Below are 23,200 nucleotides of genomic sequence, written 5' to 3' on the forward strand. Positions count from 1 at the left end.
GCAAACTTTGCATGTAGGGGGCTTAGGAGGTATTATGAAAAATACCTATGTGCAAGCAGAATCTCTCCCTTGTGCACAATTAATTCTTTGCAGATAAAATGTATTTTTCAGCGCTCTCTTCCAAAAGTGGTATTTATACCACAGCACGAGAGAAAAGCATCTTTTAAAAACAAATGAATACGCAGCTTTACTTACAGGCTAAAGTAGGTCTGCTTCCAATGGCCAATTTATAGTAATGTAGTGCTTCTGAAAGCCTGCTGTTCTCCTGTAGCAACAGCCCTCTGTGTTTAGAAGAAAAATGGAGGGGGGAAAGATAATTGTATAGAGAGTGAGAATTTAATTATAAAAAATAAAGTAACAAGAGTCCAATTTATTGGTCTATGTACTGGCAATGTACTGTTAAACAAAAACGTTTACCACAAGCAAGGAAGAAACTAAAAAGAGGTAAATTTCTAAGTACAAAAGCTTAAGCAGTTCACTAAAACATCTATATTTATATATGCAGAAAAAGGCCGTTTAAGGCAAGCATTTTTATAGCTGTTTATGTTATTTAGGATAATTTGTTCTGTTTAGCTCTCTTGATTAAAGAATCTGAATGCTAAGAAAATGGGATTTTATAAATATGCATTTCTGTAACCTCCAAAGCCTTGATGCAAAACCTCAAGTTGTTTTAAAAAATGGTAACGCCATTTGTTGTGATGCAAATGATAGCCTATGTTTGCATGGGATTGGTCCTCTGCATGGTTGAATACTGTTATGAATAGTCAATAGCAATGGCTGCACACATCCTGGTAGTGTGTTTTTGGTTGGAAATGATTGAAACTTTTGAAAACTGAATTATTTGTTCTTTCAAGAAAAAAATACTATCAAACCCAGGGCTTTGTATGAAATGGAACAAAACATCTGCTGAATGTTTTCAGGGAGTGGCTGCGTGGTACATCCAAATAACACAGAAAAGTTTGAGAGGGGTGTCTCCTTAAACAGCACATATCTTTCAGAGAAAATGCGTGCAGTCCACAAAGAGTAATCTTCTTGCTACAAAAAACTGAACCCCACAAATTTTTGGTTCAGCTCCCACTTATAATAAATTTCAGTGTTTGGAATTTCCATCAATGTCATATTAAATCTAGAGGGAGAATACTGCAAAAGAACAAAAAGACAGCTGCACGGACTGGTAGCTGAAATGTTTTTGAGAAATGTTTCTTTATCAAGGAAATGTTTGGCTGCTGAAAACGAAGTCGAATACTGTGATGGCAGTACCAGTGATGGACAGAACATGGTGTCAATCTCCTGGATACTCTCAAACCAATCACGGCTGGGATGGGAAACATTCAATCAGGAAGGAGAGAGGTTGGAAAAGATTGAATTTGCAAGTATAACTGCAAGATAGGGCCTTGCTAGTGATTTGTTTAGTAGATCTAACCTGATAAATTCCTCAGGTAGAGGGAAAGGTCATAGAAAGTGGCTAGAGCTGTTTCACAGGCAGGGTAAAGTAGATTGCTCCCTAGAATGGCTATCTACTATATATTTCAGAAAGTGGTCTGACTGTCTCTCCATCTGTTCTCCATAGGTTTGAAATACCTCTTGAGATATCATCACCAAACCTAGCAAGAGGGTTTCCAAGCTGGGAGCAGTGGCCATTGTCAATATTTGGATGCCAGTCATCATTTTGAGCCAATATTGCAGACCAAAATGTCACTTTGGCATGACTTTCCCAATTTTGGGATGGGATATGTTCAGCTGCCCCTTGATATATTATCAACAATCAGCCAATCAGAATCACGCATACTTCATATAGGTATTGCTCTTTCTGAATCTGTGTACTGTAGATAATTTTATCCCTAGCTCACAACTCTCAGTGGGGGGCAAGAGGGAGAGGGTGGAAGGCAGGCAGGAAATACTTTTATTTCATTTTTTGAACACAAGGCATAGGACAGGAATTCTCCACAGTCTTCTGAGTTGAGTAGATAAGAAGGCAAAAAAGTTTTATTTTTAGTAAAGCTCTTTTTTATTAATGTTATAGTAAAATTGCATTGCTACATTCCAACAAAACTTGTAGAGTGTTACATGCTTATATTAGTCACATATAAGAAAAAAAAGGTTGAGTGGGGGCACTATTGAATAACTGAATCATTGAATACCAAAGGCTTCAACTCTCCATGGCATGGCCTCTCTATAAGCATGGCGGAAGGTCTTACATTAATGTCAACTTCTATTTCCATAGATTTTGGGGGACCATACATTAACAAATTGATTGTGTTGTGTAGATGCTTAGAAAGAGTCAGATTCTCCACTTTCCCTTGCCATCCTCTCAGGGATGGTCCATTGGAATCTTTGCAATGGAAGGCAACATCTGAATAGGCAGCCCTTAGCTTTCCATTTACAGCAGGTTAGACATGGAAGAGCATACAATAATAGCATGACACAAGCTAGTGTGGTGTTAGTGTGTTGCACTAGGATCTCAGAGACCAGAGTTCAAATCCCCACTCAGAAATAAAGTGACCTAGGGGCAATTGCTATAATTTTATTTTGGTGAATGATACATGCTGCCTGCAATCTTCTGTCCTCTTACGTGCAGTAAGTTGCATGGAGCTCCTCTTCTCATTGAACAGAGAAACAAGCCACAGAGTGGTTGGCTTAATATTACTACAGATCACTCACTAGTTGGTGGTTTTTCTTTTTATTATTTTATAGGATTGACAGAGCACTGCTGGACAAAGATCTAAGTTTGTGTACACCACTGAGGATGTATGACTTGTAGCCAGTGGCTAAACAGTTAAATATAGTAACTCAAATAATAATAGATCCCAAGTTCAGGCCTGCTGCCCACAGCTGTTGTATTTTTTTCTTTCTCTCCTGACAATAAGTCACTAGAATGATACTGTGCTAAGCCACAATGAAAGACAAGAGACAAGAATAAAGCTCAAAAACTTTTTCTGGATAAAGACAGAAAATTGGATAACTATAGCAAAATTATATGATTGCATAGGATGCAAAATTGTAGTGATTATATTTGAAGAAGATGCAAGATATAAGACTTGAAAAACTCCCTGAGAAAATGCAATACTTACTCTCAGAGAGAAAATGAAGAAAATCAGGTTTTTGCAACTATCTGGATAAAGACAGGATAGTTACCAAAGGCCTGGAAAGACACTGGCCTGTGGGCGATATATATGTGTAATGTATTACATACACAAACACCTACATGCATGTTCCACAAAAATTATACATAAATCCTGAAATTTCCCCCATCTTCTAAAATACATGAATTCCACAGAAGAAGGACAAAGCATTTGTAGACCAAGCTATGCTCTACAAATGCTCCCAAACCCACCTTTACTTCTTTGGCCTGTTCCTTTCTGTCTGTGCTGATGCCCAAATATTGGCTGCAATCCCAGAGAATTGGCATTTTCCCTTTGGTCTCTCAAAGTAAAACTACACACCACTTTTCTTCCCTATTGTGCCATGCTGAAATAGTATGGGTAGGGGTGAAGGGATGTCAATCTGTAACTTTTCTCGTCATGTTTCCAATACAGCAGAAACAGTGGCTAACTTCATCATGCAAACAGAGCCGTCTCATCCATAGAGGCCGGTGGCACGGCGCGCCAGGGCGCAGGGCACCCCAGGGGCGCCCCCGTGAGCCCGCCGGCATACTGGGCTCCCCCTCCCCAACCAGCCCCCGCCCCCATGGGCAGGCGGGCACTCGCGCGCCGGCGGGCGGGCGGGCTGTAAGCCGCCCACCCTCGCCTCCCGGAGCCCCAGCTGGAGCGCTGAAGTGGCGCGGGGCTTTGCGCGACCTTCCAGCACTCCAGCTGGGGCTCTGGGAAGTGAGGGCGGCCGGCTTGCAGCCCGCCCGCCCGCCGGCTTGCAGCCCGCCCTCCCGCCGGTGCGCAAGCACCCGCCCGCCCCCCTCATCCTCCGCCTGCCAGAGCGCGGGCGCCCGCTCCAACGCCATGCCTCTCATCCCCCGCTCGCCCACCCCCCCTCCCGAGGGGCGGCCAGCACGGGAGGGAGGCGGGCGGAGAGGCGGCAGGCTGGGGGCGCCGAGGGATCATTGTGCCAGGGCGGCCGATCCCTCTGAGACGGGCCTGCATGCAAAGGCTGTTGCACCACACTTGCAAGGAGCAAGATACAATGCTGCAAGGAGATCCTGGTTTTTCTTCTTATTTTTTAAGAGTGACCTGAATATACCATCATTTGCAGAGTTCTAAGACAAAGGCAAACTGAGGTTGACTCTTAACAAGAAACAGAAGCTTTCAATCTCATCTTGCAGTATGAAAAGGAGAGGGGAAGCCACAAGATTCATGCAAGAACAACAAACGGTGGTCTGTTATTATGTCTGAACCATGCCACTGTAGTGGCCTTTCCTTCATCAATAACAATCACAAAGTTTGAGACAAAACAGTGATGGGCATACTGAAAATAAGGTAGATGTAGAAGAACACTTCAGTCACAACAACACATCACAAGTTTGGGATACTAAAGCAAGAACAGAGGTTGAATTAATTTTCCAGTTGCTCTCTGCTTTGCCTATACAGTTACTCTTTGATATATTCAGTCCATAATCCCCTTGTTTTGGAAAGGCTCTATTGTTATAAACTTTAGATGAGATGCTTGCACATACTGAAACAATTAACTATTGTTTTTGTAGTGCTCAGTATATAGCATCACTTTTGTATTATGTTTATGCCACTTGGATATTCTGCTCTCTTCATTAGAGGACCTCAGAACTAATTTTCTGCTTTTATTAGCAGCTTTAATATTGGCATCCACTGAGGCAATACAGATTTATTTTTCCCTTCTGTTTCAGAATACAGACTGTTTTACAGCTGTTTTACTAGCTGTTTAAAATTCATATAGATGCAAAATGAAGAGCAGATGCAAGAGTGAATATTGAATTCTGGTAAATAATTAGCTTTGCTTAATACTGTTTATAAACTTTGGTGGAACATTGTCTTGCACATGACCTAGAGATTCTTCATCAGGCAAAAATAAGGAAATAAAAATCTTTTTCCAAAAGTGAAATTGCCTCTGGATGGGTGTTTGATACCCTATCCCTTTTGCTGTAGTGTCCAAAAGAAAATGTTGAGTGGGCTTTTGCAGTTTTATTTCCACCTTTAAAAGGAAAATATTTAACGAAGACACATATATTATACACACACAAAGGAAGAGAGAAGAATAATAAAAAATTTACAATTGGAAGCAACTTTGGAAGTAATCTTGCTCAATCTTAGAACCACATTGCTCAATTAGGAAATGCAATACAGGATGCATTTGCAGCATTTTACTCTGTCAGATGGCTATTTAGCCGCCAGCGAAGAAGAGCCATCACTTTTTGACATTTTCTGTTCCATCGTCAAACAGTTTTTTTACCTTTAAGATGGTTCTCCTAATGTCAGGTAACTTTTTAAGGGTTAAAACTGTTTGACAATGGAACAGAAAATGTCTCTGTGATACTGGAAGACAGGCATCAAATCTCCCATTAATCTTCTAAACACTAAATATATCCAGTTCTTTCAACCATTTGTCACATAATTTGGTTTTCAGACACCTCACAGTCCTGGCTGAGCCTCTGGATCCACTCTACTGTATCAATGTCCTTCTTAAACTGTAATTCCAGAAACTGGCAACTTTGTGAAAGCAAACAATTACAGCCGTACCTCGGATTTCAAATGCCCTGGAACTCATAAGTTTTGGCTTCCTTATGATCGAAAACCAGAAGTGAGTGTTCTTTTGGAAGCCGAACATCCAATGGGGCTTCCGTGGCTTCTGGTTGGCTGCAGGAGCATCCTGAAGCCAACTAGCAGCTGTGCTTTGGAAGTTGAACCTCGTTCGACTTCCGAGGTATGACTGTAAGCAGCATTTATGGGGCAAGAAATAATGTCTAACAACAACAGCAGCAACAGCAATTTTATATGCCGCCCATCTGACTGGGTTGCCCTAGCCACTCTGGTTGGCTTCCAACAAATTAAAACATCAAGCACAGTAAAAATGAAACCTCCAGTTAAAAAGTGAAGAAACTCTGCTAGGTATTTTTGTGAAGTATCTTGAACCAAAAACATGTGTTTCTCCAAACTCATTTATTTATTGATAACTGATATTTTGGAACTAGTCTAGCTTTTTAATAGATATTTTAAAAAGACTTTCCCCCACAAAACAGCTGAAATGTTCATTCAGTTACCTAATAACCCGTATAAAATGCTTGCAGAACCTGCTGCTAAAAGTTCACCCTTGAGAAACAATTCCCACCCACACAAATTGTCTTAGATTGAAAAAAACAACAACATTTTGCTTTGGGCTCTTATGTCAAAGTTAAATAAGGAAGCAGGAGACTGAAAACATATCTACATTGCTAACAATTCAACGTACTAAAAAAATAATGTTTCAGAGAAAATTATTTTGCATCTCACTAGTTTGTACATTCTATCCTTAAATTTATTTTAAAGGCATGACACATCAACGAAAATAAGGATTAATTTCAAGTGAACTATCAAGACATGATGAGTAAGGTAGAATTAGTGCTAGACACAGATTTTTTGCAACATACAGATTTCCTACAGTTAACCTTTTTAAACTTGTAAAAAGACAAAAGATGTAATTATCAGGTGGATAAAATAATTTGTTCTGATGTTTCCCATGTAGTTTCTACTCCCTACCATCCTCGGCTTTTGAACTTTACACACTATAACTTCAGCCTTGGAAAGCCTCACATTGGCATAATTCAGATGTTATGCTATAATAAGGCATGCACAAGCCTAATGTCCTTCTTTTCTCACATCTTATCATCTCCACTCCTTCTGCAAAGCTGGGAGGAGTTGCTCAGAAGCTTCAGCCTTTGATGAACCACAACTTACCATAATGTCTGAACTCATTGATTGTGATTAACTGTGGTTGTTTTAAGCCAGTCAGTGCTGGAAACCAAGCTTTGAAGTTGTTCTGTTTGAAATCAACTAAAGTTAATGTTAGTTTATGTTATCCACAGTTTGTTGATTCAGGTGACATGACAAACTGTAGTAAACCAAAAGTAGAAGCTTCCAAAATCTTCCTCCTGGATTTAGCATGCTGCCCAAGCTTAGCTAATAGGTCAAGTTTAGGCATATACTATACGCTGTATCTGCATGATATGATAATATGCTAAACTTTTAATTTTAAAAATGATGCAAATGTGTTAGGCTGGTGTAGCTGAACTGACAGCAAGGCTTCATTCAGTGGAATGGAAATGTAGGCAATTTTTGGCACTCCCCCCTCCCCCTGAATCCCTGCCAAATTTGTTCCAGATGACTGAGGATCCCCGCATAAAAAATTAGGGGAGCAGAGACTCAGAGGGAAACTGTTGAAAATTGCTTCCTTCCTCATTTCACTGAAGGAAGCCTTATCATCAGCTGAGAAAAACTGAGTTGATACAATCCTAAATCTCTATTCATGTAGAGATACTTCCTCATGGAAATAATTTTGCCTGGGTGTCACATTGATAAAATATCACTTTTAATTAGGGGTGCATTGAATATTCATGATTTTTGCTTGCAATAGCAAGCATAACAGCAAGCTATTTGGCTCTTTAATTTAGCATAGTGATAAGCAACAGCCAAGAACCAAGGGTAGAGCATGCTGGTTGACATTTTGGCTGTGAAACAATGTGCACTAATCACAGACAAAACCCCATCCTTGTATACTTGTTTTTGCATATGAATGCCACAAGCATGCAATATCACTCTGCAAGGCAAGAATATACTTATCCATAACAGGGAAGATTTTGCATCTACCTATATTTAATATTATTCTAAAGAACCAGTTGATGCTATGACAAGTGATAAAATGATTTACTGCTCTGACATTCCTCTTTCTTAAACCCATCTTGGTTGGGACTTTTTGAACTCTTTCAGAAAATTCTCTGAAAGCTCAAAAGGACCATTTTGAGTGCTTTCTTGACAGCCATTTATTCTCTCCAACCTTCCATACACTTGCCTTCATTACTCTGGCCATGTTCAAGCATTTGCCTGAACCATACCTATGTTGAAATGTGGGGACGGGGCATGGACCATGCACAAAAGCCATGCTCCTAGTAACCCCATGTGCGTCAGGCTGGTGTGTCCAGGCTCCAGCCTTCTGCTTTGAACAGGGAAAATCTGCAACAGATTTTTACTTCTATTCACTTAAACTCTTCGCAATCAGGGACACTAATCAAGCAACATCACCCATCATCCAAGGTGTTGCAATCCCATTCAAGAGAATAACCACCACCACCACCCCACACACATATGTTGCCCACTCAACAGCGGAAGCTCTAAGGGAACTCAAACAGGGGTGTTTTGGTGGGGCTTGCATGAGTGCCGCACCCTCATCCTCACATTTAAACATTGCACGTTTGGGCAAATACCAGAACATGGCTGCTTTTAGCAAACTTACCAAGCAAGAGGGGTAAGGATGTAAACCATCTGCAAGGAAATCTCTCTCACTGGTGGACTCTCCTCCATCCCTATCTAAGGGCCCAGAACCCCTGGCGATCTATGGCCCTTTACACCCTGTTGGTATGGTTTTATTGAAGGGGTTAATTAGCTAACCTGGATATATTTACCTGAATGTACTGTTAGAGACTCTTTTGAGTGGAGGCTTTTCTGTATGAAATCTTTCTTTTTTTGCTGTGAACTTTGATCTGCATTGCACTCCTGATTGGCATATTACTGTGTAAGCTATGACTAAGAGTCTGAAGATAACGATGGAAGGTCAACCTTGCACAGAGAGGAACTGTCTAGGTCAGAGACAGATAGGATGGCCTTGCTGAAGTGCGCATGCTAGCACAGGAACCAACTCAAGGCTTTGCCTTAAGATTGCAAGAACAGGAAATATTCCTTATATGGACAAGGATGTTATGTATTGCAAGAACAGGAAATGTTCCTTATATGGACAAGGACAAGATTCCTGGGGTGGGAAGGTGAGCCAGAGAACTGTCTATAAGAACTGTCTGAAAATTGACTAGCTTTTGTACTTGCTTGGGTGTCTGAACACCGCAAGTGCCTCTGCATGCAGAAAATAAATCTTTCTCTCTCTGAAGCCAGCAGCCTCGGTGTCTTTTCTGCTTCTATGTTTTCTCACCGGGCGCAACCGTGGGAACCCATAAGGGCAAATAAGGCTCCATTATGACCTAACAGTGACCCAAGAAACAGCTTCCCTCCTCCTGGTTGCTGCTGCTGCTGCTGCTGCTGCTGCTGCTGCTAAGATATAAGAGGGCAGAGGTAGTCTGGAATAAGGCTGAGTGTATTTACAGACCAAGCCAAAATTAAAAGGCATTTTTGGTTTGCCTCGTAAAAAGACCATTGTTTTCAACCTTGGGGAAGGTCACTTCAAAATCCATTCAGTTCAGAAACTTGGCAACAGCACTATATGAGCACGGTCAGTGGTAGTTAAGGCTGGCAGGAGGATGCAGAAGGGGGTGGGAATCATGCTTTGAAGGAGCAGGGGTGGGGGAGATAATATATTTCCCCATGCCTGCCCCCAAACCCTTAACTATGGTTAAAGATTGGTTGTGTTTTGTTTGCACCGGTGATGAATTTGCTGTGGCTTGCTTTGTATCCTGCGCAACACAATATGGGTATGATTATTTTCCCTCTTTCATCCACTTTTCTTTCTATAAAAGTAGTATTAAACCCAAGTACTATATATTCCAAATTTGCAAAAGCCTGGAGGTAGATAAGCCAATAATTATAATCCAAAGCTAACAGGCTGGCTCAGACTGTTTTCAAATCAAAGGGTCAATTTTGTGACAGATCCTCATGGCTAGATATCTGAAAAAAATATGCTTGGTTTGCAGCTTGGTACAACCATGCACTTTGAGTTTCCAGTTCAGAATATACAGTTTGTAGGGAAACAAATAGTGCGTATACAAATTTAGAAAATTGAGGCACAGCTACTTGCCAGAGCATTCCAAACTGAGAAGTGTATCATCTTCTAGCATTAAGGTGGCCACTTTGCACAAGTTACATGACTATGCAGGGAAGCACTGCACACACAGCAGGAAGTTTACTGAAACTTTTTCCTGAACCCACTCACCTGGCTACACTTGAAAATTGTATTTCGTTTCAAAATTGCCTTGCCCATTCATTGTGTGCAAGCTGCTGTAGTAGAAAACTCAATGATACCTTTGGCTGCACATTACTCACTAAGATGGAAGGCAAGTCAGACACAACAGAATTTAAAATCTTAATTTCATGAAGTGTGTCCACAATTTTCCCTGAAGATTTAGTTTATGTAGTTCCTGATAAACATACACACTGAAGTTACATATATTAGCAAGACCTGTTTCCTTTTTCCTGTGGCAGCTTGCCAGCTAACTATTGCCCATGGCAATTCTACTATTGTTTTTATAAACCAAAGGTTTCTGTTGCACCTTTGGAAACAGCCAGTTGCCCCAGGACACAAATGAAGACAGAGTGAGACCGAGAGCTGATGTTATTAAAAACAAATCCTTTAAAAACAATGGAAGTGTAATTTACACAAGGTAAATTGTAGAGCCCATAAAACTTGGCTCAGGAATGCCAAAGAGCATCTTCAGCCTCTGAAGATGCAAATACATTTTTTTAAAAAATTATTAAAAGTAAAAGGTCTTGCTGTGATATTATTAACTGGCCACAGGCACATCAAGGCTAAGAGAAGTTTGCTTCCACCGGTTGTGGAATGCTACATCTAGGAACATTGTTGCACACAACCCTGGAAGATGGGAGACAAGGTTACTCGGCATGCACACACATGCCAGCACCAATGTTGGGGGAGGGGCGAAGTTTAGTAGCCTTGGTCACACCCCTAAGGGACTCTCTAGTCTAGGCCATTCTACACATCTCTCCCCCACACCCCCCTTCTGTTTTAATATAGGTCTGCCAGTTGTTTCAGGGCTGCATAGGAATTTCTTGCTTGCCTGCACATTTGGAGCAGCAGAGTTTTTTCTTTCTTTCTTTGCCTACTGAATTCAGAGAAGATTGGTGTTTAGGAGTTGGTGCTGTTCAATAGGTTGATATGGTCAATATGATTTGATGGTTAAGCTGGCAGGGAAGTGTGGGGAAAGGTTAAGGTTAGCTAACCTAACAGGTGAGCACACTTCAGCACTCTCTGGGCTATGAGGCCCTTGGTCTGGATACAGGGCATTCTTAAGGCTTATCTGTGCACCTGCGCAGAGTTTTGGGGCCTGGGAGGGAGAATGCCTTGTCCTGCCCCTTAGAATGGGCAAGATTTGGTTCACCAAAAGCTGAAGTTGAAGATCGCTTTCCCCACTCTTCTCATTTCCCCATGCATATGTAGTTTAAATAAAATGTGGTCGTAGTTCAACCCATCACTTGTGTTTCACCTCTTAATTCCTGGATCCAGTCGCAAATATGCAGGATTCATATATTGTACAGAGCCACTTCTCTTCTGTCTTTTCAAAAAGAGATACTGAAGAGATAGGCATATCTTAACAGCACTTGCCAAGATAACAAATGAGGGGCACTGTCATAAATCTCTGTAGAGGAGATTTATAAAAGTGAAATGGCAGATTAAGCTGAAAATCATTGATTCCTGCATAAATGGCATTTGGCAAAGAATTCGGGGTTTAGCCATCCTCTAACATCAGCCAAAGGACTTGAAGGTAGGTAGTAACTCACCATCTATAAATCTCTGGAAGTGTTGGTAGAAAACAAGGGTTCATTCAGTATAAGACAATTTAGCTAATGCTCTGAGAAATATGTACTTGGAATGAATTTAGGAAGGGGAAGCAATTAAAAACACACTGAAATTTGAAGGTATCAGTTGACAGATTCAACTGATACAGCAAGACTGGGTTCAGTATAACCAAATTCCCCCCAAAAATATTTTATTTAAAAGATTTATCTTCTGTCCATCAATTACCAAACAGCAGAAGCAGCAGAAGCAACAACAACAATTCAGTGCAATTTATAACAATTTGATAATGGTCAGAATGCTAATGACCATGTCACATTCTATATGCATATATATATATATATATATATATATATATATATATATATATATATATACATATACATATATAAAGCGCCATAAAAACAATACCACCAAAATGTAGCATTCGTGACCAAATCAGTATATTCAAATGGGTTAATGCATCTGGAGGCTGGCATATGTACAGGCTTCTCAGTGAATATACATAGATGGAAACTAACAGACATTACATAGGAGTGAAATCATGATTACTGTTGTGGGCAGTAGATGGAAGTAATGTTATCTTCATTGGAAGATATGAAGACCACAACGTACGTGTGTGTGTGTGTGTGTGTGTGTGTGCGCTGTACTTCTACACTGAAGAAGGCAAACATTCACGCATCATTACAGTTCTTCTTGCAATTCTGCATTATGCCTGGCTTCAGAAAAGAGAGCACAAACAATTGCTTCAGTAAGCCTGCTTTTAGAAATGTTCATGTTTGGTCTTATGCTTTTTATTTGCAAAATTTACTCTTCATTACACATTTCTTGATCTCTACAGCATATTAGAAAATGAACTTCCAATACCTAAACAGGTGTTGTAATGAAGATTAATTTATCAATTACACATTACCGCCAAACATTTTTTTTGTAAAGAATTGGTTGCTATGGAGAAAGGTATATTGTAAAGCTGTATTCTAATTTCTTTTCACATTAATTCATATGTACCACAACAAAGAAGATAGGAAGGTGCCATATGGTACAATTTAAGTGGCCTGACTAAGCAAGTGGTAACTTTTTGAGACAGGCAAGGCAGACTAGGGGGCTGGCTGTATCTCGCTAGTTAAGGCTGCAGTGATTATAAATAATCCTAGCACCAATATATATAGCACTGCACACACCACACACATTGTTTACAAACTTTTACTCAGAATAGTCCTATTGAAATGAATGATCATGACTAAGTTAGGTCCATTAATTCCAATGGGTCTGCTCTGAATGAAAGTAAGTTTACCAATAGCTTTCCTATCCGAGGTACTCAAAGATGCCTTCAAAAAGTCTTCACATAACACAAACTGATTAAAGAGGTTGACAGGTTCTTTCAGGAATGAATTTCATCATATCGGAGTGACAAGGGAGAAAACTCTCCTTAACCTCAACAACTTCACTTTGCAGCTTATAGAATGCAGAACAGGAGATTCCCAACAGATATCACACAGCAGGGATAAATGATGGAGGAATGTATTCCCAAAGGTTCTGTGAACCACTTTTAGTACAAATGTATTTGTGGGAAACATGACTCTGATCCAGGCCATTTTGGGCTTTAAAGTTAAGCACTAGTAGGATAAAATTGGGCTTGGGAGTACTATATAGGCAAGTATTTCAGATGAACTAAATATGGTATTGTATTCTCTCTGAATTCCTCCACTGTTAGAAGGCTCGCTACAGGAATACTGCATTAACCTTGAACTTCCAAGTCATTTTCTAAAGATAGCTCCATGCAGATTGCAACACAGTGGTCTAAACAGGAGATCCCCAGAACATGGAGGATGGGTGTCAAAGAGAAATGGCTATAATTGTTGATTCCCTAACTCAAGCTGACAGGCAAAGTTGCACTGCTTCAGTATTTTTGGGCATGCTGAGAAATACTAGTGAACGGTGTCTTTGTTGGGGAGGGGCTGGGACACAGGCAAGGGCCTATTCAGAGACACAGCAGCACACCAGATCTTTAGGGAAATCAACTTCTACTACTCACCGCAGAACAGAGTTGAAATGCATGATGATCTGATAAATGTGGAGAACAGAAGGAACCCTGTCTATCTGAGTTTGAAGTATGATGAATGAAAGGGCAAGGGGGCAGAGGCAGAAAAAAACAACAGCTAAATATCATCTCCATTTCCAGAAGCCATATAAATGGCCTCATTCACAACCAGGCTTTGCAGATGAAAATAGCATAAGGAAAGCCATGCATACTTACAAATTATAAAGCATATCAGCCATGTTGCTGCGGTAGTACAAGGCATTTCTATAGGCGCTTTCAGCTTCAGAAATCTTGCTCTGACTCTTCAGAACATTTCCAAGGTTACCCCATGCTGCCAAGAGGGAAAAAAGCAGTATTCAGAGAGAGACACAATCCAATTATATGGAATGTAGTACCTGAAGATCAAGAAGGACCTAAGGGAGAAAAACCCACACAACTCTCTTTTCTTTTCTCCAACCTGGAGAAGAAAACATCCCCTCTTTTTATTACACTGCATTGTTTCTTCTATTAGCAACAACAATATGCATGCTCTACAGTTTAATCCCCAGAGTGCATATATATTGGGGGGAAAGTCATCTGTTGGTAGGATCAGAAGCAACACTGGAATGCTGAAAGTTGAGAGGAAACAAACAAGTGAGGCACAGCAATTGTATCATGCAGGCTGCACAGGACTCGGATAACACAAGAGGAAATTCCCCCTTGAGGTAGCACACTTCAGGAGCATCAGCTTTGTAGCATGGGCACTTTTATACTGTTTTATTTGTAAATGACTTCCATTCAGCAAAGCTCACCTTCAGAGGCAGGACATAAGCAATCAGGATTTCAATGGGACATAAAAGCAATTACCGTATCATAGGCATGCTTGAAATCAATAGACAAGTAGATGGATCAGGGAGCATTACCATGTGAACAACTGAAGTACACTGGTATGCAAGAATAGACAAGTGAAACATAGATTTGTGAACAAGTGTATAGATGTCCCTACAACATTTGTGTTACGGTGTGAAATGGGAAAGTTCAAGCTATCGGATCTGGGCAACAGAAAACAAGAACATTATTGATTCTGGCCAAGTCCCTAGGAAATAAAGAAATAGAAGACAGAGGGAGGGGAATTATAGGGATATCCATGGCTTGGTCAAAACCAAGAGATTCTCCTTTACAGAATGCAATATTCTCTGCATCATTTTCCTATATACAGTATTTTTAGACTAACTGAAGCAAAGTATGGATAACTCTCAACATTCTGTGTAGCTTCGTATACTGTAATAGGTAGGTAGCCGTGTTGGTCTGCCATAGTCAAAACAAAATAAAAAATAAAAAAAATTCTTCCAGTAGCACCTTAGAGACCAACTAAGTTTGTTCTTGGTATGAGCTTTCGTGTGCATACACACTTCTTCAGATACACTGAAACGGAAGTCACCAGACCCTTATATCTAGTGGGTATTGCAGTCATTAACAGTCATCAACAGGTTTTCCACACCTATCAGCCAATCACCCATTCCCACCACCCTTCTGAGTAATACCCCTCCCCACTCGCTCACTATATATAAGGTCTCTAAGGTGCTATTGGAAGGAATTTTATTATTTATTTTTTCATATACTGTAGTTCAGCTCCAACATTTATATCCTCCAAGTCAGGCAGGTGCATCAAAGTCTTAAGAGCACTAGGCTAGTAACTGGCTGGCAGAGGCAGTATTAAATAATGGACAATAGATACACTCACATGTATCACAAACATGCTATACTGCAAATTAAAAATGTTAAGATGCAAGTATGGAACAAGCGTCTTTAGACCACAGAAGTATTTCATATTTCCTTTCATTGTTGTTGTTGTTGTTTAGTTGTTTAGTCATGTCCAACACTTTATGACCCCATTGACAGGGCACACCAGGCACTCCTGTCTTCCACTGCCTCCCGCAGTTTGGTCAGACACATGTTGGTAGCTTCGAGAACACAGTCTAACCATCTCATCCTCTTTCATCCCCTTCTCCTTGTGCCCTCCACCTTTCCTAACATCAGGGTCTTTTCCAGAGAGTCTTCTCTTCTCATGAGGTGGCCAAAGTATTGGAGCCTCAGCTTCAGGATCTGTCCTTCCAGAGAGCACTCAGGGCTGATTTCCTTAAGAATGGCTAGGTTTGATCTTCTTGCAGTCCATGGGACTCTCAAGAGTCTCCTCCAGCACCATAATTCAAAAGCATCAATTCTTCGGTGATCAGCCTTCTTTATGGTCCAGCTCTCACTTCCGTACATTACTACTGGGAAAACCATAGCTTTAACTATACGGACCTTTGTCAGCAAGGTGATGTCTCTGCTTTTTAAGAAGCTGTCTAGGTTTGTCATTGCTTTTCTCCCAAGAAGCAGGCGTCTTCCAATTTTGTGACTGCTGTTCCTTTCATTAATGCATTTAAATGAAAAAGAAAGACTTCACAACCAAAACTACATGGGAAAGTGTGCTGCCTATGATACCATATACACAATAAAATTAAACAAACACAACTGCAGCATTATCTAAAATGTTTAAGATTGAAAGAACAGCACGATTGGCTTCAAATACCTGAAGGGGGCATTTGGTCTTCTGTTTTGTGAATGGCAGGCCCTCATGAGAAGTGTCAAGCTGTTTTTGAAACTTACATTTTCAACCACTGTTTCCAATACAGCCTGGGAATCTGCTGTTGAAAGAGGGAAATCCCACTGGCCATAAGCAATGCCTTGAGCTTGCCTAAGGTAGCTGTTTGGATCCCAGGCAATAGGTGTAAGAACTACAATAGATTTCTGTCAATGTACACATCTCAGAGTACTCAAAACACTCAATAAATGTACTTTTGAAATATTTGGATGTGGAGAAAATGTGGAGATAGTCACTAAGATGTCAATTTCACTCTATTGGAGGAAATGAATTTCCCCCCTTCATTTTATCTGAATGGTTTTTCAAAAAATGGGACATGGCAATAACATCCTAATTAGCACATTATGTTTAGGCAAGAGAATATGTGATGTACTGAAAAATGAAGACTTTTTATGTCTCTTTGGAATGAGTAATTTGGCAACGTTTTGAGACCTTATTCATTGCTTTTGCTAAATAGTGGATTGTAATATTTGATTGTATCTGAGACACATCAAATCTGGCAAGCCCAGACATGTGAAATAGTAGCTTTCACTATATGCACTCAACAAGTGGCCAAAACTAAATTATAGTCAATGGGTTCCAAATCTAAGTCAAAATGTACAATGAGGATGAGACTATAGGCAGGATGGGGAACCTGTGGCCTTCCAGATGTTGCTCCCATTTTTCATCACCTCCAGACAGCAATGGGAATGGGTCTGGAAACTGGAATCCAACAGCATCTGGAGAGCAATAGGCTCCCCACTCTCTGGATTACAGGAATGGGAGCTATGTGTGTACGTAATACACATTGGGAAAGAAACGTTAAAAAAATATATGTTATGAGCATTGTTGGATTTCCTCTGTAATGCTCACAAACACACTTTCCTCTTGGGGTTGAGAAATGGAATACTGGGTGGAGTTGAATTATGACACGGCAGGAGATGGTGGTACTTGTCCCTGTGATACAGATGCATTTACCTTAAACAGGGACAAACACAACAAATGCCCAATCTGCATGACTGCCTAAAGAAGACACTGATGAAACCACTTCCAAAGGTGCTCAGCTAATTAAACCACAGTATCGGATTCTAAGTTTTCTTCATTTGATGGAAGGAAATGCATACTAAGCAAGACAAGCTCTAAAACGTTTAGGTCTTGGTGATATAGTTATTAATGTGTGCTTTAGGGTTATAATATTGCTGGGTTTTATTCCTTATGTTCTTCCTATATCACTCAGCACTAACTCTATGGTTGCCATAAATTAGCAAGTTTAAAATAATACAAATACCTCTGTGACAAAGCAAATTTCCTCTTTAAAATACTTCCATTTATGAAAACATGCCTCCAGCATTAGAGAACAGTTTTGGCTCTTGTTTCATATTCACTGACCATCTAAAGGCTGGAACAGTTCAAGTCTTTCTCTTTAAAATTCTTTATTTCCATTGTCTGCAGAAGCTGTCTTTACTGCCTTGGCTCCTTTTCAATTCATTTTTGTTCAGAGTGAACACTTAGCTGCAGCATAGTTACCTCAAAATTGACTTCATACATAACCACGAAACACTGTAGTATATTAAAGGAAAACTGAAATTTGATTTCAGAACAAATGTCAGTAGACCTAGTTCAGAGGTCACAGAGAAATCATGGGCTTCAAGCTTTCCTACCCATACAAACTCTGTTCTCTCCTTTTTCTTTTTTTCTAGTGTGAGCAAACCACAGTTTTCCAAACTGGGCAAACAATGGTTTTTTCAGAAACAACAGTTTGTTTCCAACCCAAACTTGGAAACTCAACTCAAACCACAGTTTCCAATTATGATTTGAAAGCAAAGCATGCGCTCCCTTTATGTCTCCCACCACCACCTCCAACACAAATGGTTTGCAGTGGTGGAGCTTCATGCTCTGGCATGGGGGGGGGCGGAGAGCAGGCAGGGGCAGGGCTGGTGTGCCGCCCGGGGGTGGGGTGTGCTGCCCGGAGGGGCATAGCGTATGTCCTGGGGCGGGGCACACTGCCTGCAGGGGCGCCCCGTGTGGGCTGGGGGGCAGCCGTGATGGCACCCTACCAGGATCGCACTGCCAGGGGCAGTGTGCTCCACTCGCACTCCTCTTCCTCTGCCAGTGATGGTTTGGGCACCAAGTCTGGACCAGGCTTTTGTCCAAATTCTGAAGAGAATCATGGCAGTCACCTATGGCCTGATTGCCACATTACAATGGCCAGGAGGGCACTTCCACTGCCATTGTTTCTTGGTTACAACAAACTCTAGCCAACCCATGTTTAAAAACCAAAATGGTTTATTTATTTATTAAAATTAAATACTGACTGGTTTCAAGAGATTAAATTATCAGCCAAAAATTATAAACAGTTACAAGCAACTACTTGAAACATTCAGAAACAAGGCAAAATCAGTGATAAGTTCAAAAACAGATTGACATTGACACACCAACATTCTACATATCTGATAACACTGGTGTTACTTCACCCTGAATCTCCTAATGGCATTTCCCAGTGGCTTCATATATGCAGCACTGGGAACAAGATGGAACCCTGTGGCTGCCTATTATACAGATATCTACTAAGGGTACCAGCCAAAACCAGAAGCACTAAATGCAATAGCCAGGGGAACAGCTTATTCTGTCACTGGGGCAGAGACTTTTCAATATGAAGGGGCTCTCAGCTGAACAGTTTTGATGAGCACCATTCACCTATAAGTTTTAGAAGATTAGAAATAAATCCAATATGACCACTAAATCTCATCTTTTTGTTTGTTATTAAACTTTTATGGGCATCCAATTCCTAGACCATGACAGATTAGGTTTGGTGCTGTTATACATCATCCTGCACCACCTTTTCCTAAACACCTTTTCATAGCATGCTATAAATTACAGTGGCAAAACATAAATAAAGATGTACAACACACATCAAATAGGTTCAGTTGCACTGCAACATCCGCTACTTTCATTAAGGTTTGTGTCAATTCCCCTGAAACCAGCAGCTAAAGCATCTCTTTTCTCACGTCTGAAGCTCCTCCAAACGAAAAACAGTCTAATATTGTAGATAGTTTTCAAGGTGAATCACATCAGTTGCTTCTGTTCTCTGTCAAAGTACTTGAAAACCTCTTATCTTCCCTTGAGCACTTGACTGATATTAATAATCATCAACACTTCTGTGACGCACTGAAGAAGTACCTGCACTTCGCAAAGTAATTTTCAATAAATCGGCATGGGGAGGTGCCTCAAAAGCCAGGATGTCATTGTGTGAGCCTGAATTCACTGCCTTCAAGTTGCAAAATCTCCTGGGGTGGGGTGAGGGGATCAGGGCAGAGCCGAATCATCATTTCAAATTTGCACAGTGAACTGTTAATCCCACAATATATTCATGTACATATTAGGCATTTGTGTTGCTCTGGCCTTCTGGAATGTACTGTTCAGCATTCTGAGTTCCTACAGCATCAAGTGTAGGAAACATTTTTTAAAAACCTAGTTGAAAGCATAATTATTTCTAGGTGCTCAGGAAACAAAGCCCTTGGAATATCTTGTGCCCTGCAAAGCAAAAGCTATAAAATTGTATACACTTTTCCGAAATACACTTTAATTTTATCTGCGTCTGGAATTTTATGTAATATGAGAAATCTGTCAGCATCTTTTAGATTAATTCTGTTACTGCAAGCCAAGGTTTTAACTCACCAAAATAAATGCTCTTATAACTCATTTCTTAATAAATAAATGTTTTCTACAAGCTCACCTTTCAAAATTAATCTGTTTTATGCATTCATTCTACATACAAGCAAATATCTGCAATTGCTCATGCTAGCTCAAGTCTGACAACCAATATTTCTTATAACGTCCATAAGGTATCCTTTTTTTGCATTAGCAAAAAAAGGATATCTTATGACATGAATATAGTTTGTTCAATGTCACTGTTCAATTTATTTCAAGAATTTAGGAATCACTACCAATGGGAGTTGGTATACACTAGTCAATTGTTCCACAAGTCTGAAATTCATTTTAGTAATACGAAAATAGATTTTACAAGAACTTTTGACGATGTGGTTATAACAGCTTTCTTCAATCAAATGCAGCTTATAGAGTTGACACCAAAATGTATTGGATGATCCCTATGATTTCTTCCTAGATTCATTGGTTCATATATGATATGCACAAAAGGACATGAAGGTGTTGACAAAATGTATTTCAAAATCTGAGAGGCATTTGAGAGCACCCTGGCCAAAGAGACTAGAATGTGTTTATTTAATTGGAACCAATGGCCTGATCCTACAACTTACTACACCAGGAAAAAAGCAATTAGAATACAGTATATCATTATAACATCACAGCATAAGCTGTGCACAGGTCTTGCTGTGCAAATGACAGCTGATGTATGTATGTAAATAAAAATGGTTTTCCCAGGAGAAGCAAGTGGAGCCCTAGCCAAGTGTTTAGAATTTGCTTTCCTATAGGATGTAAGATATCAGTCCAAAATAAGACAAACAATGAAATTTAGGGGTGTGTACAGCCAATACAATCCACAACCCTATATTAATTTATGCCAATTAAGTCTGAACTTAAGCTCTTAAGATCAACTGCAAACCATTGTTCAAATGTTCAAAAGAAATTTGAAGGCAGGGAAACCCAGCCAGATGGGTGGAGTATAAACAATACAATTACTATTACTATTACTAATAATTTTACTTAAGAAAGATTTCACCTTAATTAACCACAGCCACTCTTCTCCTGATCCTTTTAAAAACAAAAACAAAGAAAGCCACTATTAAGCAGCATGGCTCAACTAGTTTGGAGTTATTTAAATATAACATTAACCAACCAACACCCACCCACCCACCAACCCTGAGTATATCAGAAAAGCAAATGGGCAGACATTACAAGAGATACAGAGATGATCTTCTCAGTCTTTGCTCTGCAGCTTCCCCTCAGTTAATGACTGGCAGATTCCCTGCCAACTTGGGGTCAAACAGACTGGCCTTTGCATATGAGAATTTTAGGCAGCAGTACAACATTCCTTTCAGCTGGTACTCTTGGGTATCCTTTCCTTCCCCGAAAGTGAGCAAAACTGTGTGTTATGCATTTTGGAGTAGCTCATTTTCACTTTGCTCACGAACTACATAAATATGAAATGGTGCTCTGCCTGCACTGTCGATCGGATTAGTGAGAATCTTAAGAATTCGGGTTACTCTCTGCACTTAGTATTGCAGGTCTCATCTGCACTATACATTTAAAGCAGCATCATACCACTTTAAACAGTGATGGAATCCCACAATGAATCCTGGGTAATAGGAGCTGTAATACAGAAAAACATCTGGATGGCATCAGGTTAGTGCCATTTCACTTAAGAGTCATGTTAGTTGTGCATTACTTGTCAACAAATTATTTACTGGCTGGATTTCTCTGTTTGATTGAGCGGGGAACAAGCATCGCATTTATCTATGATTACATATATATCCCACCTTTTCTCCAAGAAGTATCAATTGCTAGGCTGGGCAGCTAGTATGGGAAGATATTTTTTTTTTGTTAAATCTTTTGTTTTTGTTTTTTTTCTTACAGAAAAAACAAGAGATAACTACCTACCCCTACGGCCCAGAAAATATAAATCTGATATTACTATCAAAACATAAAGGAAAGGAAATGCCAATCTGTTTTCTCTCCCATCTTCTCAAAACTGATTCATTTATCAAGGGTCCTGTCCGGCACATATATGTACATTACGCATGAGCAAGCAAACAGCTTGATGCACAAAATGATGCACAAATTATGTTTGTTCTCCTTTCTTTTTTGCTTCTGAAGGAATATTTGAAGTAGAAACTTGCCAATTTCTCCAGAAACAAAATGCATTCGCATAAGATGCAGGTACAGCTCAGGCATTTCACTTCATGAGAATAATGTACATTTCTGCTTCAGACCCTACGCTAGAACTGCAAATGAAGGCAACGCAAATGAGAAAGCAGCACTCACACAAAGTTATGTTATTATTTTATTCACTGTAAACTTCTCTGAGAGCTTTGGGTGAAGAGTAGTGAGGAAGCAGTGTAAATAATAAATAAATAGGAAGCACACTTACTCTGATCCTGCTTCTGCATAAAAACTGTTCAGAATTGAGTGCTACGTTCACAATAGTCTGAATTCCCTTATGGACATGAAAAGCATACTGTTGTGTTGCTGTGTCTGTATACACCAGCAGGAACCATATTCTTCCATGTACATCATATAAGATACCTGCTCTTTCCACTGCTATAATAATGGAACCACAAGAAAATAGATATGAAGAAGTATGACTAGGAATATGAAAGAGCTGAAGAGAAGATAATTTTTCCAAGTTTTGGTAGCCTCTATGAACATCATTGAATCTGATCTGTCTCATATTTTGCTATGTAACTGTAGTTTCAGAAGTGCCAGATAATTTTATGATGCTATCAAATGTGATGAGTAATGTTGCCAGACAACTAATGTTACAGAGGTCTGAAGTTCTTCTAAAGGGGATAAACTTTATGGGTTGAACCCAAAGGTTCTAACAGAAAGCCTCTCCCCATCAAAGGAAGGCAACCTTTGCTTCCCACCCATTTGTTTCTGAAATACTGGACCGTTATTTACAACAGGATAATACCACTATGCACCTCAGCACCCATTTCCCCACCCCTAGTCTGCATTTTTAAGCTGCAATTTATAAAACTTTATTGCTAAACATAGCTTGCTTCGCTACAAATGGCAATCAGCACATCCAAGACTTGCAGTATGCTTGAAAATAATACTGTTTCTTACATACAAGCCATTTTGAATTTGCTTAAATCCAACCTAAATTTCCCAGGTGCACTGCTGCGGCCACACACCATGTGAAACAAAGACAGGCTGTTCATTCAGATACGCAGCTATTAACAGGTTAGATTTTCCTAACATTTCAAATA

At 40.0% G+C, this 23,200-nt stretch overlaps 1 protein-coding gene across 1 annotated transcript in view; it reads right to left on the bottom strand.

Annotated features, from left to right (window-relative positions):
* TMTC2 (transmembrane O-mannosyltransferase targeting cadherins 2) overlaps positions 1-23,200 on the bottom strand; it is a 182,071-nt gene that overhangs the window by 51,568 nt on the left and 107,303 nt on the right. Inside the window, exons 4-5 of the mRNA XM_033163126.1 lie at positions 13,904-14,018; positions 196-281 (exon numbers count right to left, since the gene is read on the bottom strand). Of these exons, the coding sequence (XP_033019017.1) occupies positions 196-281; positions 13,904-14,018 (201 nt within the window). The remainder of the gene's footprint in view (positions 1-195; positions 282-13,903; positions 14,019-23,200) is intronic.

The sequence above is a fragment of the Lacerta agilis genome, chromosome 10 (assembly GCF_009819535.1).
Source record: "Lacerta agilis isolate rLacAgi1 chromosome 10, rLacAgi1.pri, whole genome shotgun sequence".
Classification (NCBI taxonomy): Eukaryota; Metazoa; Chordata; class Lepidosauria; order Squamata; family Lacertidae; genus Lacerta; species Lacerta agilis.